Source organism: Oenanthe melanoleuca, chromosome 3 (genome assembly GCF_029582105.1).
Source record: "Oenanthe melanoleuca isolate GR-GAL-2019-014 chromosome 3, OMel1.0, whole genome shotgun sequence".
Taxonomy (NCBI): Eukaryota; Metazoa; Chordata; class Aves; order Passeriformes; family Muscicapidae; genus Oenanthe; species Oenanthe melanoleuca.
The window spans coordinates 66,748,206-66,766,634 of record NC_079336.1 but is presented as its reverse complement, the minus strand read 5'-3'; the positions used below and the strand labels follow the sequence as shown (position 1 = coordinate 66,766,634).

Sequence of the window (18,429 nt, the reverse complement as noted above, 5' to 3'; positions counted from 1 at the left end):
AGAAATTAAATTCAACACACTACAGTTCAAAAGCTATTTTTCTAACATTTACAATTTTTAAAGAATTTAATTGCACAACTCCTGTGATATTCAAGTGGAAGCTGTGCTTACCACAGAGAAACATAAATAGATATTTATAGGAAAAAAGCTGCAATTTAACACTGCATGAAGTTCAATATCTTTCTCCACTGAATTCATGCAACTGCACTACAGAACAACAGTGATATCATCGTAAGGAAGATGACAATAGTCAAAGTGCTGACAATCATCAAAACCAGCTCTACTGACAGAACTGTGGAACTCCCAGTTTCTAGACTTTTTGCTATCTCTGCTATCACATGGTCAACTGGAAACAAGTTCCTAATACAGTTCATCCAGCTACATACATTATCCTTTAGAATCCTGAAATGCACTGTACACATTTAAGGTGGGGTCTTCAGAACCTGATGAACTGGTCATATTAAAAGTAAGCTTTTGTTGTGTTTTGCAGGCACTTAACAGATGAAAATCTGGTGACAAAATTTAGCTCTTAGGCTGTGCTTGCACTGTTCAGCAAGACAAGAATTCATCTCTTTTCCCCTCATGAGCAGAGATAATAATTATATTCTTGTTGCCACACAGCAGTGACCTCTAAGACTTTTGTAGCCACAAAAACAACCCCATTAAAACATTAAAATATTACATTAAAAAAAAATTCCAGCAACTTAACGTATCACCTTCACCTTTACTTAAACATCATCTTCTGTCCATCAACAGATCAAAATAACAGTGTTAAGAGATCCATTTTAGCCATTTCTTGCTTTCAGATGGAGAGTGCTCTACTCTTCAACATTTACTAATTTAAATAAAAATATATAAAAAGCAACGAGGTACATCAAGATTATTGACTAACATTTACTTGATATTAAAGAATCTCTTATCTAAGTTCTGAGAATTTTTCACCCCCATATAAAATTGAGTACTGTTGATGAAGAAACTTCCCCTTGTAACTGCAAATCCCTAGCTCGTCTTATAGACTACAGTAATTGCTGAACACTGTTCAACTGTGTTACAGTATTAGTTAGAGATGCATATCCCTCACTTCAACATTTGTAGAAAAGTATCAATGGCAAGAACTGCACACAAACCACATAGATCTGGAACTGCATCTCAAATGGTCAACACATAATTAAGCCCCCCTCTGGTCAAGTGAAGTAGAAGTCAGCAGGTTCCTAATCTAGTTTCTGTTAATTAACAAAACAGTCTCATTACATAATGAGAGATAAAAAAATATCTATCCACTTCAAGAGATAAGCTGACTACAGCAGAGGTAAACCTATTCAGAGCTAGGCAGGTAGCCACATAATGTGCCCTACGTGCTAATCTACTTGTGGCCTCTTCCCTGCCAGAGGGCATCTTAATCTCGTTCCGTAACATGAATACTTTCAGGAGAAAAACTTGACCTCCCTGAAAGACACTATGTGGCCAGCATGGCACATATGGCTTAATGACTATGACATTCTGATCTATTGGAACATCCTGAAAACAATCTACTGAGTAAGCACTGGGAGTGTAATGTATTTAAAATCACATATTCTGAAACTGCAAGAGAAAAGTCAGGGAGGGCAGGGAAGAAAAGAGACAACCTGCAACCAAACCCACTTTGAATTCTGTGAAAAAGCATTGTAATGGCAAAAAAGTGCAGAAGGGGATAAGACTACTTTTGAACATGCATAGTTGTGCATTTTTAGTAAAGCAAATAATCCTGTCATTTTCTTTCCCCCTTATAGTAAACACAGACTTTAAGAAACATTTATATGAATGACGAAACAGTATCTGGTTACCAGGACTTAAATACCTTGAGCTCTTTGAGGATTTTTTACAGGGCAGGAAAATCTAAGGGCACTTATGTAAGTATGTATGTGAATGTGTGTGTGTATTTATATATGTCTGCCTACTACATTTACAAGTTTTATGCATAAAAAAATAAATATACAGCGCCAGATAAATTTTAAAAGACTATACTAGTTAGATTTTTTTTTAAATTTGATTTAGTTTTTGTTTTCCTTTAGTAGGAAAGCAGTAGCACCAAAAAATCCACGAAAGCAAATTGATGTACAATTTCTATTCAGACAACACCTTATGAATACAAGACACACAGGGATGCTGAAAGCAACTTTGCCCGTTCTTCAGTGTTAAAAAGACGTCTCAAACAGCCCTCAAAGGGTTATTCCCCTCCAGAAACTGCTGCAATGGCTCATCTAGTCTTAAGTAACTTTTGGAAAGATACTACTTCAGATGGATCTATGCCTTCACAAAGTTTTTGACCAAATCATAGCAATTTTATTCACAAGATCATTAACAGCAAATAATTAGATGCTTCTCAGCAAGTGCTAGGACAACATTAGGTAACTGCTAGTTAAGATGTGTGCCAATTCTGGAATCTGGTAAATGGCAACTACATCTTACAGTAGGACATTCACTCAGGTCTTCAAAGTCATCACTGTCAGTAAAGGCAATTTTTGTCTCATTCCACTCACCCTCCTGACAAAGATTAGAATAATCTTCCACAGATAGAGCAAATTCTCCATCAAAGTGCACTACACTACCAGCAACTGTGGTGCTTTTACCAATTCTGCAAGGTCAACATGCTTTTGTCTGCTTTTATCTACAAACACAAGAGTTGAGACTGAAACCCATACTCCTTCCTATTTCCCAAGTTCAGGATTCTTGATAGACATCTCCTTTGACTGCAACTTGCTGACATCTACCTCTAAAATTTAATCTGCATGAATTCCTATCTTATTCTTCTTGCTGAACTGCTAACCTCACACTTTCTCAGAAACATAAACATAGACATACAATACAGTTCTAACACCAGCTACATCATTTGCTTCTTAAAAGCTCTCATATCTGACCCACTTCTGTATTAATTACCAAAACACTATGTATATTAATTCTTGTCTTTGTAAGTTATACTTCACCCCATCTTACCAGTCTCACCTTTACAAATAGATTCCACTTCTCCAACAGGGAAACAGACACATTTTCTTCAACACTTATCTGTAAGGTCTGACCTAAATTTAGAGCTCTATTCCCTTCTGAAAGGACTATGATTAGGGAAAATAGTGTCTTTCCCTAGTTGTTCAACATCACTTCATTTGCAACAATCCATACCTCAAAAGAACTAAGTCTCTCTTAAAGCTCTTCTAAGCTCTAGTCTTCATCTTCCTGTATCTACCCAGGAGAGGGCTATGAGGTTTCTCAAGAATCAATACATTTCCTGTATGTAAATTTAAAAAAACTCCACCCTCTATTGGCTAGAGAGCATGTGGTATATTATCAAACATCTGAAATATCAGATTATAAGAAACTATGTGTATTTTAACAGCAGCTGTTGTAAGGGCTAAGTCTGGAAGTGGGGAAAACAAGGTGTTGCAGCTTGTGTTTTAAAAGCACTTCTTTGCTTTTTTTTTTTAAGGATGTGACAGCATAATATGCGTCATAATATTTAACAATGGTGTATTGAATATCTAAGGAGCAGTCACCAATTCACTACATCTTTATTTGATATCCTAATTTCAGATTGTAAAGGGTACAGTTTCTTATAAAAACCCAAAATAAGAAGTTTATCTTTGAAGGTTTTTCATAAGAACTCTGAATACCTAAGCATCTCCAAAAAATCTCTCTCACCATGCTTAGGACATGCCCGGGTCACAGCCTTATTTTTAAGTCATAAGTTTTATATAAATGCATAAATCTCTCTCTTACCTACAGTATACCAACTTGCATCTGTTAATTTGTTGATAACTGCTTCCTGGTATGTTCCATCTGGATTCTTCACTTCCACAACAGTTCCTACCTAAAATAGAGAACTCACTTAGCACTGGACAGTTTCTAAAACAGGCGATGAAATCATTACACTTTCATGTTAGCAAACAGAGATAATTTCTAACTTATTCCATGTCAAATATAAAATGTTTTTCCAGTTTCACTTGAATGTACTTGTATCCCTCAAACTTCTTTTTTCATTCCTTTAAAATAAGCCAACTAACTGAGCTGATTATTTCCTGCCAGCAGGTGGGGAACAAGAACCAATTTGAGTGATGTCATTCTCTTGTATAAGAGCATTCCCATCAAATCCTCCTGCCGAGTCCTCCAAAGGAATGGTGACTAAAAATCAGTGCTAGCCATACTTCTTAACTTTAAGGCAAAAAGAACAAAGAGGCTTGCACCAGCCTGTGCTGCATCCCCTTTAAGTACAAAGAAAGAAGCTAACATGAAGAGTATACTATCTCTAACTTGTAGCGTTACCTTTTATGCTTTGTGATCCTATCTAGCCTATGTAATAATCTGAACCTTCTACACTCACCCCATACTGTATATGCACATTTATGTCAAATACTGAAAATAAAAATGTTTTTCAAAGCATTAGCACAATATAGACCAAATTTATTACCTTTAAGGGACCCTTTATGTGGTCATCTTGCACTTCCACTGTTGAAGAATCATGCCTAAAGGTTACCTAAAAAAATATAATTCAACTGACAATCACTTGATACAATTAAGCAGCATAAGCACATGCAAACGTCAATAGCCCTTCTCTTACTCTCATTTTACAGTTAATCACCACAATTATTCCACTTGTTGAAAGCTGTTTTATTAATACATTTTAGAATTACAAGGGGCTAATTCTTAGTTATCAAAACTCCTAAAATATTTTTTATCTTTCACAATAAAATCATTATCTCTAAAGGAAATGACAGACACGAGTATAACAAAATTATCTAATGGCTCAAAATTATCTCTGCAGTTCTCTTAAATGATCTGAACTTCCTAGTACCACTGCAAGAAAGGAGAACGTTTCAAGACTTCTGAGTACAGCTTTAAAGAAACACTTACATTTCAGTGCTTTGAAATCAAACAGTTTTAGCACCTTTATCTTTTGCTGATAAAAAGTGCATTTTTCACTTCATGGTTGAAAGACTCACTAAAGTACAGGACATTGCTGTTGACTAAAGAAAATGAGCAACTCAAACAGGCTTTCAGTTATAATGTCAGTCTAGCCTACATACAGAGTTAATTGGAAGGAAATGTAAAAATAGCTAACTTTTCAGTCTTTCAAAACTGGAGTAAGTACATCCTATAAACATACTAAAGTATTTTCCCCTGTCATACCCATAAAGATACAAAGGCTGTTGTCTCTAATCCTACACACTCTGTCCTCAGAAAAAAAATTGGTCTGGAAATTCAAATGTATGATTAAGTTACCTGTATCAGATGCTATACACATTCACCTTTCATTTCATTCTCAATTAACTTGGTTACACTGAAAGTCATAGGTTTAACTACATCTGAAGCTTTATTTCCACTCCAGTTTTAAAATTATAGGAAACTGAGAAAATTCTGGAATTACATTTTATATACAGATGTACATTTATTAACAAACAAATGATGTTCTGATGTTCACCAGAACCTACTCTCTTGGTATACACTGACATTGAAGTATATGATGTTTTACTCTGTATTTGAAATAAGTAAGAAGATAACATGAGATCCAGCTGTGTAACACTAGCTCTCAACTACAGCAATCCTACATCAAAAGTCTGCGCTTGTTTCACAAGTGTACCCACAAGCACTTCCCACTGTTGTTGAGAGCTTCACTGTAGCACACAGCAACAGTAAATTTTCCTTCAGAACCATAGTGTTAGAGAACACCAACTCTCCTACACAGCTTTCTTAGAGAGGAGATTTTAAGGAATTCTGCAAAGAACAGCACCTACAACCAGGACTAAGGATAATCTATCTTGACTGTCTGATCAGAAAACAAATGCACTAAAATGCTATGCTGCCTTCCAAGTGCTACTTCAGTGAAATAGTCATTTATCTTCTATCAGAACTACAGCAACACATATAGTTGTGAGAGTATGTTCTTTTTAGACCTGCACATCTCACTTGCTGATGGCAAATACTTTGTCTATCACACAGACAAAATCATATCTTGTAACCAAAAGGCAGACAAAGGATTCAGGCTAGGAATTAACTCAGCAAGGACTACTCATGTGAACTTCATCCTTACAGATAAAGGTATTTAATTCTCTTTCCAGGAATTTATCTAGAAAGCCAAAATTTATTTAAGATGCAAAATAATCTGAAACCAAGGGTTACTAGTGGCTCAGATGAAATATCCAGCAGATCCATTCTGATTTATAGGCATCTGTTTTTATTTACTTTCTGTAGTTATCTCAAATGTATTTTGCATCAAAAAGGAACTCTATCCAGAACCGTGAGTCAGCCACAATGTACTCTTATGAAAGGTAAACAAAACAAGATGCTATTGTGTATTCCGGAATGGTTTGTCTTTTTAAAGATGTCTTGGGGCTTTGACACTTTGGAGGGAGAGTTTTGATACCAACAATTTTTACTTCATGAGATATTCATAGGTGCTCAAAAAATACTGGTTATTAACATAAATATTCAAACTCCAAACTCAGCGTGACACTACTGGCCTTTCTTGAAGCAGAGAAAAGTGATGTCATTTATTTACTAGCTGGGGGGTTTAATTCTCAGAATATTTAGCAGCGTGGAATTTTTCTGTCTCAGGCAAAAGATTAAGACATTCAGCACATTATCAACTTGCTTAGACTCAGCTGGAATTTTTATTTTCATCACTATTCCGAAAAGACAGTCTTAGTAAGTCCTATTACAGAAGTTTTACTTATTTCTGTTTAACAAAGACCTATATAGAAAAAAGTTTCTTCTGAAACTTCTATGCAGGATGCACAAATGCAAGTGGCGGTGGATGATGCTGCTAATTGTTTTAGGAGATGTTGCCAAAATAAACTGGCTCAAATAACTCTCTAAAGATCTGATAAAGTAGATTAACTCGGTTGTAACACCCAAAGCCTTGCCCTTGAGTCAAATTTGCACTGCCTTCAATACTTTTGAAAAACCCAGGCAAATCTGAAATTCTACTGCTTCCCAGAAGTGTGCAGTGCTCTCATACATAATTTTAGAATTCCATACCATATACAGAATTTGCCAAAGACTGCTAAACTGTGAAATACAGTACCTATTGATACTGAAATTATAAGCACATAGCACCTGCATTATATTGAATGAAGTTATTAAATTATGCTCTGATGGGAAAGTTATCACGAAGGTATCTCCAAAATACTCTGGGAAGCAAAATTCAACAGAAGGAGAAACCACATAAAAGAAGACACAAACATATTTTACTTGTCTGAAGATTACAATACTCCATATCGAAAGAATTTTGTTGCCATCCTACTTTCTTAGCAGAACATCTAGTTATAAAACTTAAATGACTGCTTTACACTACAATTGACAGTATTAAGTTAACTGACTTTCCTTCTCCTCTAGCAGTCCTAGAAGGCTAAGGCATAAAATATATACTGGGGCCAAAAGAAACCCATTCAGCAAGTGAAAAAATAATGCGGCAGATAAACTACCAAAATTCCAAAGCACACCTGATAATGAGAATCTTTGTTAGAGCTAATACTGGGGAAAGCATGCATGTGCCAGAAAGAGCTAAACAGAATTTCAGAGAAAATCAGAAGGCCACTGCTACGTTTAAGAAATACACATTCTTGGTGGAGAAATAACAATGTAAACAGATAATGTTACAGCACTTACGCACAAAAATCTCAACCACATTACTCTAGAAAGCAACAACAGTTCTGGGGCCAAAGTGCCCCAAGCGATAATAGTAACAGTGAACACACACACACACACAAAAAACACCCAAACTGAATCCAGAGGGCTCTGTACAAAATCACCACAAACATTTACAGAAAAATTCCATTTCATGTCAAGATCTTTCTGTAAACCTTGCAGTGACCAAACCAAGTGGTAAAGCTCATAGGAAGATACTTAGCCCTGAATAATAAATAGCAAATGACCATCTAAGGAGGTGGGCTGAAAGTCCCCCAAAGAACTGATTTAAGATTTCACTGATCTAGGCACAAGAAAATTCCTGTACTGTAATGCTGATGCTTAAATAGCAGTACTTAATCACTTTAACAAAATGGTACTGTAAAGCATAGACCAGCTGATGCTATTAAGAGTTTTGACTAATGAAATGAAAAGATCACTGATTTGCTCTTCTGGCAGATTTAAGACTAAAACCTTTTTGTTGTATTTAATATTACTATCAAATAAGTGACAACAGACCTTCCCACCACGGTTTATGGAGAGTACCTGTTCTCTCCCTCAGACACACTCTAGGCAAAAATCAGCCACAGCATGAGGGCACAGTCAAATAATGCACACTAGTTTACAGTGTGCAATAACCTTCAAAACCAGGTTATCGTCACTCACATTTCACACAATTTTCACTTAAATTTACAGTAGATATAAGAAAAATATTCTGCCACTGTAACTCTTGCAGAGCAAAAATCTAATCTGTAATTTCTATGTGGTTTTGATCCTAGCTCGGTAATGTTTCTGTATGAGTTTAACAGGCAAAGCAGAAAAATAGTACCTCCTCCCTAATCAGAAGCTTTTAGGGCAACATTATCCCAACAGAAATACACAGCCATTTTGCAGTGAATTGTTCTCTTTATTTCTAGAAATGATAGTTTAGATTTTCAAATAATATTAAAATGTGTATCTTGCAATTCCTTTGCTGAATTTTTATTTGTCCTGCATGTGGTTTATATTGATTCAGTTGTTAACTAGCTATCATAAAGCTTAGGTGAGAACCCCCCTGCTTGCTATGCTGTAAGACTCAATATGCCAAGTGTTTTTTGGAAGGCAGAAGGGTTTCAGCTCATTCCTGAAGCATTGCCTAGTTGCCACAGCTAAATGGCAGTGACCTGTGCTCGTCAAGTAAAAGACATCCTATTAAAGCCTACTTTTAGAAGTCTTAGCTATCTTCTGGTAGTATTCTCCCATATATGAGCCTACATTTATCACATTTTAATCAATTACTTTAAGGTCAACCTATGGCAGTGAAGGTCAAGAACACACAGATGACAAAGCAGTGACATAAACAGAACATACTTATTTTTGTGGGAGTGGGGGAATCCCTCACATCCCAACAATAATAAGCTTGCTGTTATTTCAAATGCCAGCTTCCAAGGACAGGACAGCCTCTTAACTGACCTGAGACTAAGAACAACTTTCACACTGCACCATTTTGAACATTAATCACTTTTTTACCCCTCCTCAAAAAGTGTTTGCAAGAAAATCACATACCTTGACTTTGACAAGCCTTTTTGCTGTCTTGATCTTGGCTTCACAGAAGGCTCCTCTATACTTTGCACTCACATCAGTGCCCACTGTGAGATAGGGAGGCTCATCAATTGCCTGGAACAGGAAGGAAAACAGCTGCTTTTTAATTACTGACCACTGGAAATACAGATACCATGGTCCACCAATTTCTGTGGACAAAGTATTATAAAACAGCCCAATGAAACTTAAATTGACAGCAATAGAAACACAAAACACAACACTAAGAAAATACAATGAACAGAGTTACAATTTTATAATATACAGATATAATCTCATGATCTAAGATCACAAATACAACAAAATGATACCAGTTATCTACAACAAGCACCACATAAGCTTCCAGCCTCTGAACCATCTGAAGACACAGCACGTGATCAATTCTGCTACAACGGTGAAGGCTAACCAAGTGTTCTACCTTCTCCTTAAATTGCCTCAAGACTTGGTAAGTTGCATGAAGATACTGGTCTTAACTTACCTCAAATAATTAAGGTTCATTCTTCATTAGTAAACAGAACAACTCTGAAGAGATTTTGCTTTTTCGCTTTCAAATAAAGTAAATTATAAAGGTGACACTGATCAGGAGAGCAGCCCACAGGCAAGGTACAGTAGGAGACTGACAGAGACTAAACACACAGTGAAGTTGAAGGGTCCAGACAAAAGACAAGGTTTTGTGACATGAAACACAGGAACAGGTGACACCCAAACAGGGAAATAAGAAGCAGAAGAGGTGGGAAATAAGAGAACATAGGTCAAATCAATATACTGAGTGAGATCATGAAGGCACAGTTCCTTCAAAGGAAGTCCATATTCTGTCACACAACCTCTCTTAACATAATCTGGGTGAGAAGATTCCAGATAAGTGAACCACCAATGAAATATCACTTCATAGGCTCTGGGTGAGAAGAGGGAAGGCAGAGGCTAACACACAAGGGGGGGGCGAGATTTGTTTTCAAGAGCTGTAAGCCTCCATGGAGACCCAGACAATAGCAGAGCAGAGAGATTTAAGCCCTTATCGAAGCTACACTGTGTTTGTGCCCCTACAGATCCAAACACAGTTTACAAGGGGCATCTCTGGCACATCCAGGTTCTCTGTGGGTAAAATCTTCACAGGCATCAGAGACTGAGGTGCTTGCACTCAGCATCAGGTAATTCCTACTACCTGCTTCCAGTTCTAATACATCCGAAGGCATGGAAGTGTGTACTTGAACACTTCAATGCACCATTTTTCAGAAATATAAGTTTTAAAAATCTTCAAATTGAGAAACATTAGATGTTACAGGGTAAACTGCTTATTAATGATGTTTTTTACAGTGACTCTGTTCCAGCCTCTCTCTCTCTCTCTAACTGGCAGGCAATAGAGTATATTTCTAAGTACTATAAAATTGTTATCAATCTGCACTAAGATCATCAGAAGCATGAATGCACTACTGAACCCCTCGCTCTCTCTTCTGCATGTGTGGTACGTGACTGCATGCAGAATAGCAGGATATACTACGCTGGTGGCAGTATATCCATGAACACCTATCCTTTCCTAATCCAGCTTAATAGCAATAAAACTCCACTGAGATTAACAAAGAATCTGTTAAGCATGTTGAGATTCTGAAATTCATTCCCTCCTTGTCTGCACAACAGTACTTGCCTTTGAGGCAGGCTGCAATGCTTTCCTCTTGCTGCACTTGGATGGACGCTACAAGAGGGACTCGGTGATAAATTTGGTTTTGGTCAGTACTCTCACTGAAGTGAACCAAGAAGTGGCTGTTTCACACAATATGAATCTGAGCAGAGGAAAGCAGCAGTGTTCTCTTGCAAAGACAGTAAAGCTCTAAAAGGGGAGCACCCCTCCTGCTCCACTGCATGCTTTAGTAAAGAAACTCATTCACCACTGCAGGGGTGATAGCATTTCATGCCAGCTCGTCTTCCAAAGCTAAAAGGAATTGTGGAGTACTGAGATTAGTTTAATAAGAATGACAGATCCGAGATGAGTCCACACAGATGCACACAGCTATGATTCTACTATAAACAAAACTTAAAGAGCTAGTTGTGTCAGTGTCAATCTATACTTCCCTATACAGACAAAAGAATTATCACAAAGGCCAATCCACAGTACCAAGGTGAACTTATAGTAAAATATAAAACACTTTTTCTTAATTGCTATTGACGCTAACTAGAACAAAAAAATGTTGAGCACCAAGATAATCTGAAGCTCTGATCTTTGAAAACTTACAGCAGAGGAACAGGAAAGTCAAAAACCAAACATTAAGCAGGACTTTAAATTCTTACAGAAATCATAATTACCAGTAGTGTGATTACTTTATCACTACTCCAGCTTATTCTTAACAATGTCTTCCAGAAAGACTATTCATTCAAAAGACAACAAATTAAGAACACAAAAGTTAATTTCAATCTCTAGCCTAAATCCTTTGAAATTACTCTTATTCCTTTCACTGGAATTAATTAATATTTACTACTAAATATTTACTACTAAAGAACTTCAAAGTATAGCAAACATATAGACTACCTGATTACCAATGAGATATGTTTACTAGAAACACAGTATTGGAGTAGCTTGAGAAAAAACTGATGGAATTACTTTCTTTAACTACTGCTATAAATCATTATATACTTTAAAACAGTATCTGAAATCTTTAATGGATACATACTGGATTTTTTCCTGCAATTTCATTATTCCATTGAAAGATAAACCACATGGGCTTTCCCCCCACCCAAATCACTTAACCAAAATTTCCAAGATATTTCCCTCACTGTGACAGAACAATAGCTGAAAGTGGCAAGTTAAAATAATTAGCAAAATGTGATGCACCATAGTGAATGTAAACTAGAAAAATAAAAGTAATGACCAGAGTCCAGGATTAATTTCAGATAATTGTTATCATAACTTTGTCATTCTCACCAACTCTGAGTCACCTGTTCTCAAGCAGGTTTTATTCAATTCCACCAACATTAGAGAGATTAAAAATTAGTATACAGCTATTTTTATCTTTCTGTTATCCCTTCCCTGCTTTGTGCTTACGTCATTTATTAGATGTCCTTATGCTCAGGCTGAATTTTTATCAGGGTTTGATTTTGTTCTTTTTTTAGGCTTTTCAGAGCATGTTTCCAGAAAATATACATATTAAAAAAAAGCCAGTATGCTAAAATGCAGCTAGAATTTGATAGTTCAGTAATCTTGGAAAAGGTATTGCAAGCATACTGAAAATATCTTACCAAGATTCACTGCAGTGACATTTAAAGGCAAGGGGGACTACCCTGTAATACAAAAAGTTCTAGGCTTCCCAAAATTCTTGAAGATCTCTTAAAGCAAAACTATAGTAGCCTCATAGGCTGCTGTCTCAGCCTTTATTTTAAAATTGGCATTTACATTTTATACATGAACAAAATCATCTGCACTTTACAACTTAAAGATAAGAATCATCGTTACAGGAGCATATCGCAAACAATCAGTAAACTTCTGTCAACAGCAAAACTGAAAAGTATGCCCAGCACACGCCATCATTCATGTATAATGAGATCAGGAACTTCTTTCATTCAGAGCAGCTTTAATACACACCCCAGGATATCCTGTCAGTGTTTCTTTGTGTCTATATGCACTCTTTCGAAAATCTCAGAGTTCACACTGGAAGGAGAAAAGTGAAGCTGATGGCACTGCTCGCCTTGTTTGTTTGGTTGTTTTACTATTTTCAGAAGACTGGTATTGAAGACCTTCGTGGAGACCACTCACCCAGCAGGCGGCTCCAAGAGGAATCAGTATTTTGTCTGTACGAATGACCGAGGCCAGGCTGCCGCAGAGGAGCCGGCTCTGCGGGGTGACACGGCAGACAGACGGACATCCGTCCGCACACGGATACCGGGAAGGGCTGCACCCCGCGGCCGCAGCCGGCGGGGGCTACGGAGGGGCTGCTCTGGGAAGGGAGCGGGAGGAGCCCTTCCCCAGCATCCGCTGCAGGGGGGCTGAGCGCTCCCAGGGCGCTCCGAGGAGCTGGGACAGCCGGGCCGGTGCTGCAGCTCCGGTACGGCCGCCGGAGAACACGGCGCCCGGCTGACTCGCTCTTTCGGGGGGCAGACGAGCACCAGCGACTCTCCGGGGAGCTGCCACTTTAAGGGGAGGGGCCGGAGCCGGGAAGCTGCCAGAAGTTTCTGGCTGCCCGAGCCAGCTCCGAGCGCAGCCGCCCGCCCTCGCCCTCTCCGCGAAGTCGCCCACGGCTCCGGCAGATTAAGCGCGGATTGCTGTACACTAAATTTGTCCCCTTAAGGCGATTGCCGGGTAAATCTGCACGCAGGGCCTCCCGGGAGAGCCTGCCGCTGCTGGAGTCGGGCACGGAGCACCGGCAGCGCCAGCTCCCGGGATCCGGCCGGGAAAACGTGCGAGTGCTGCCCGCGGCCCTGCACTGCAGCTGCTCCGCAGCGCCGCTGGAACGCGCCCGGCGTTCAATATCCTAAATCATCGACCAAATTACTATTAAAAAAAAAGTTCCGCCGCTGTCTTGAGTGAGCAAGAAGGGATAAAAAGAAAAGCACTTCCTGCAGTTCTGCACTTTCCATTAGGAAATCCAAACTAATGGACAACCGCCATGCTACTACTAGCACTTAATTTTGTTTTATTAATGGGAGTAGGATGAATAGTTTCTCTGCTATCTCAATTCACAACTGCTGTGCGCGCAGAGGAGTTGCAGCACAGGCTGCAGCAGCTGAAAAGCTGGTTTAACACTTAAATAAGAACCAGTCTCTAGGTGACCAGTCAGCAATTTCCACCAATTCAGTGGCGGAATTTTCTTTGGCAGGAAAAGCAGGCTGCTGGAAGGGTTCTGCTCCAGCCTTCAAGCTGATTATACCTGGAAGGATTGATTAATGGCTACATGCCCATATCATAAAACGACCTGCACATCTTCTGAATTTGGATATTTACATGGTATTAATAGTTCTGGTCTTCCATGTATGAGGGAGAAAACACAGAGATCTATCCAGAGCACTGTGGAATACATATTTTAACACTGCAATCTAAAATGGTAGCATCATGGTTTTACATACATTTTAAAGCTCTAAAGAAGTTGGTTTTCCAGCGTTTTTTTACACACATATATTTTTCCATCTACGTGGGATGAAATCATCCTCACATCTCTTTTTTCAACCATGCTGCATTACTATATTCAAATGTCTTTGTAAAGTCTGTCATGCCATACAGCAGCTGATAAAATTGCTTTACATTGTGCTTTGCCCATAAGCACATCTAATGTGGTGTGTGAATGTATTATTTCTATCTCCTAATCTGTATTCTTCTGCACCATGCACAGGATGTTCCAAGTAAACCACATGAAAACAAGATTAAATATTCAATCTAGAAACATAACAGACAGTTACTAAGAAAGCCTGCAGGACTGCTTTGGAGTAATATAGAAAGAGAAAAACCTTCCCTCAGTCTTTCATGTATATGAAGTCTGAAGAGCCAAGATTTCAGTTTGCATTAAACATTCAAAATGCAACATTTATCTGCTCTACAAGACTCTTGAGTCAAGAAACTTTTGCAACAAGCAAAAGCCACCCCAGCTATCCCACAATTAATGAAAAGGACGGGTTTTGAAAATTTAAGATTTGTTATATTTCAATAACTAAGGTTCAGGGAAAGCTTGTTAAAGATTCAAGAAACTCTCCCCCTGATCCACCTGCCATCCAAATAATTACTGCGTTTCAAAGAGAAACATCATGAGGCTCAAAAGCTGATTTCTTTTCTCACCCATAGTAAGCATGAGGACAGTGGCAAAACTTTTCCTACTGCCTATGGTATTTTGAAGTTATTTTTCCAAGGGAAGTGTTTTTCTCATTGTTGGTCTACGGTTCATAATTTAAGATGGAAACACAGTTTGCAAGTGGAATCATTACACACATACTTGACTATTCTATCTACAGTCATCCCAATCCCATAATTTAGTAGGAAAACCCACCAGAAAATACCCCACTACTTCAATCCAAAACCAAGCATATCTTAAAGTCTCCTAACAAAGAGCAAAAATTTCACATAGCTGGAACCTTAAATTCCCTTTCCATCCTACAGAATTAGCAACCACCTCAGTCATTCAATTGGCTTTCAGAAACTTTTAGGTCAATGAAGGCTTGAAAAGATTCAGTTTTTAAAAACAGCCATCTTTTTTTTTTTTTTTTTTTTTTAACAAAAGTAAATTCATTATCTCCTGGACAAGTTCTGAAAAAAAAATTTTCATGAACATAGGTGAAAAAAACACAAACACATAAAAAATTTCCTCCCCAAATACTTCCTCCCCTAAATAATACATTTAACTTATACATTATTACCTTAAATACTTTCAAACTGCAGTAAGTTCCACCCAACAGCAGAGATCCACCTACACACTGCAGAATCAATCTTTTAATAAGCAAAATCACAGTGTAATTAGGAGTGCAAGATTTTGCTTATAGCAAAATAGTGCTGTAGTTTGGAGGATGTTCAACTTTATAGTAATAGCAGACATCTTCAGGAAAAACTATTATTACAACATTTTTAATATATTCAGTTTTGCAGATAATATCTTTATAGTTGATTTTAAATACATTCCTCATGTATTTTCAGAGCAACAAAGCTAACAAACTTCTAAAACCTTTCTACAAACTGTATCACCAAGGCATACAATTCCTCAAAAGCAAATGAAGTATCCAAAACAAAGACTGAAGCCCAGAAAATAAAAAATTCCTTTTAAAAAAAGTTAATCCATTGGCCCATCATCCACCTTCCAGAAATAAGAACACCACAATAGGAAGCAGGAGGAATTTTTCTGACACTTGCAAACTACAAAATCGAATAAAAGGCAGTGATGTTTTCCACATGAAAAGGCTATTACATGAAAGCCCAAGAGTAAGAGTGTGCTTTGAACAAATGTTCTTCTGGCTGAAAAACTAGATTTTTACTTGTTTTTTGGTTTTGCTACTGTTGTACGTACATTTCATAGAAAGGCAGAACTATTAATTTCAAAATTTATGAAGGAAAATAGTTCAATTTTATCAGTATTTACCCACAAATTAAAACTATGTTAAGAAACATCCTGACCAAACATTTACAAGTTATAAAGGGGGTGGAGGGGAGTTCTTGTAATGAAACCTATTTCCAGTTTCAAATTAAAATCTACAGGAAGTTTAAAGTAACACCTCACCAATCTTGTAAGCAAACATTATACAGCACATAACTGTTGCAAAATGTCATTGTTGTCTCTCCCCTCCACCAAGCTGGAAGTTAGCAGAGCTTAGTGGACTGATGTCTGGAAGCATTAAACCAATTTCTGACAGCTTTAGCCTTCCCTACAGGTGCAAAGCGGATATTTTCTTTATTTCAAATTATTCAGTTAGATCAGTCCAGTGCCAAGCTTATTTAAAGTTCTTAAAGACTTGAAAGGGTTCAAAAGCTGATTTTCTTCTCCAAATAGAAGTGAGCTGTGGAAAGGATTTACAGGTTCTAAGATCATGAAGGACCAAGAGACCCAAAACAAGAAATTCAATTCTGTAATCACAAGTAACACTTCTTCTATTTATTATATCTGTATCAAATGCAGAATGGATTTTCATTACTTTTATTTACCCATGTAAAGCTGAACTTTTATGGAACTAATTCCTTCTTTTTTTTGGAACTGTCAGTTGATGAATAAAATTATAAAAATATTTTAACTCTACTAAGAAAATAAGAAGTAATAATTTAAAAATTTTAAAAGTTAGTCTATCCTAATCACTGCCAAAAAGCAACTCAATTCTCCATCCAGAAATTTACTGAATAGTTTAATTTCCAAACATCTAAACTGTAATTACCTCATTTCCTATTCAAAATAGCGAATCCAGAAAGGTGACTATGCTTTTAAAAATTACAGCATTTAGGTATTTCTTTTTCCTATCATATTGAATAAAACCTACTGTATTCTGATTCTGTTCCTAATTTGGTCACAGACTTGCTGCACCATGATGTGGCCCAGCAGGCTTGTACCAACTTTCAAGTCTGCAGAATTGGGGTAATGCACACCTTACTCAAAGGCAAGTGTTTGATATTTCTCTATAGTACTTTCAGACCTAAGAATGGAAATCTGTATTCTTTCTATCAGTGCAGCATATCACTCTATAAAGTGCTTTATTTAATAAAAACACTCCAGAACTGCTGATCAAGCTCTCATAAAAATAATGGCAATTCTTTACAATTCCTCCTGTAGGTCTCTTGTTCTATATTGCTGAAAGACTACGTGAAGAAAAGATACTTTGAATGCCTACTCCTGCTGTTTATCCCTCTAAATATAAAATCTTTCTTCAAGTCAATTATTGCCATAGCTACCAGACTGCAATTTTTCTTGTAAGGTTTAGCTAAATATTAAAACTATTTAACATTTTATCTTAGTACTGTAAAATGATACAACTTCATTAATTTTGGCCAAATCCTTTTGTACATTTCAAGACTGAACACTGTTTCTACATACATACAGACAAAAAAGTAACAATTAGTTTGAAAGAAGGAGCTTCTCAATGAAGACTTTTAATCACAGATATTTTTAAGACTTCTTTCACATTTCCTGTGTTTTGCACAAGAACTAAAAGTCATTCTAGTATGGAGAATTTTAAGTCAAAAAAAGGAAGCAATCAATGAAGTGTTTGTTGTTAGAGGGTAAAATAGTTCAGCAAAAAGTATGTTTGATATCTGTTTAGCACTTTAACTACGTTAAATTCAATTTTTACATTGATAAACACCCTTTTGCCAACTAAAAGCTTCAGATATTGCTTAGAAACATTATTTAAATTATTAGGTCTGGAAAACTTGCCTCGTTTTAAAAAAATGTGTCACAGTTCTGTCTAGAGATGCTGCTATGAAAAGCTTGGGATGAAAAGAATGATATACTAATGATATGCTTGTATTCCAAATGGATTGGAACAAAGATCATTTGATAGTTTAATCAAACAAACCAGTCCAGGCAGTTCCTGAGCAAAATGATCAAGTGACTATGTAAAGTCTGAAAAAACAATAGTCAATGAAATCTCAAGAGAAAAAAAAACAAACCTATTTTTTAAACTATTTGATAATTCTTGGGCATTTTTTATCTTTCCAGTCAAAGACAATTTAATGATTGTTTTCTTTTTAAGAAGTTAGTAAATTCAGTATAACAATATACAGAACAAGAAACTATGTATGCAAAATTACTTGTC

The 18,429-nt window shown here is 37.0% G+C and overlaps 1 protein-coding gene across 3 annotated transcripts in view; it reads right to left on the bottom strand.

Annotated features, from left to right (window-relative positions):
• ARID4B (AT-rich interaction domain 4B) overlaps positions 1-18,429 on the bottom strand; it is an 86,438-nt gene that overhangs the window by 47,761 nt on the left and 20,248 nt on the right. For all 3 annotated transcript variants that reach the window (XM_056486899.1, XM_056486897.1, XM_056486898.1), the window contains exons 3-5: positions 9,199-9,309; positions 4,439-4,504; positions 3,751-3,841 (exon numbers count right to left, since the gene is read on the bottom strand). In XM_056486899.1, the coding sequence (XP_056342874.1) occupies positions 3,751-3,841; positions 4,439-4,504; positions 9,199-9,309 (268 nt within the window). The remainder of the gene's footprint in view (positions 1-3,750; positions 3,842-4,438; positions 4,505-9,198; positions 9,310-18,429) is intronic.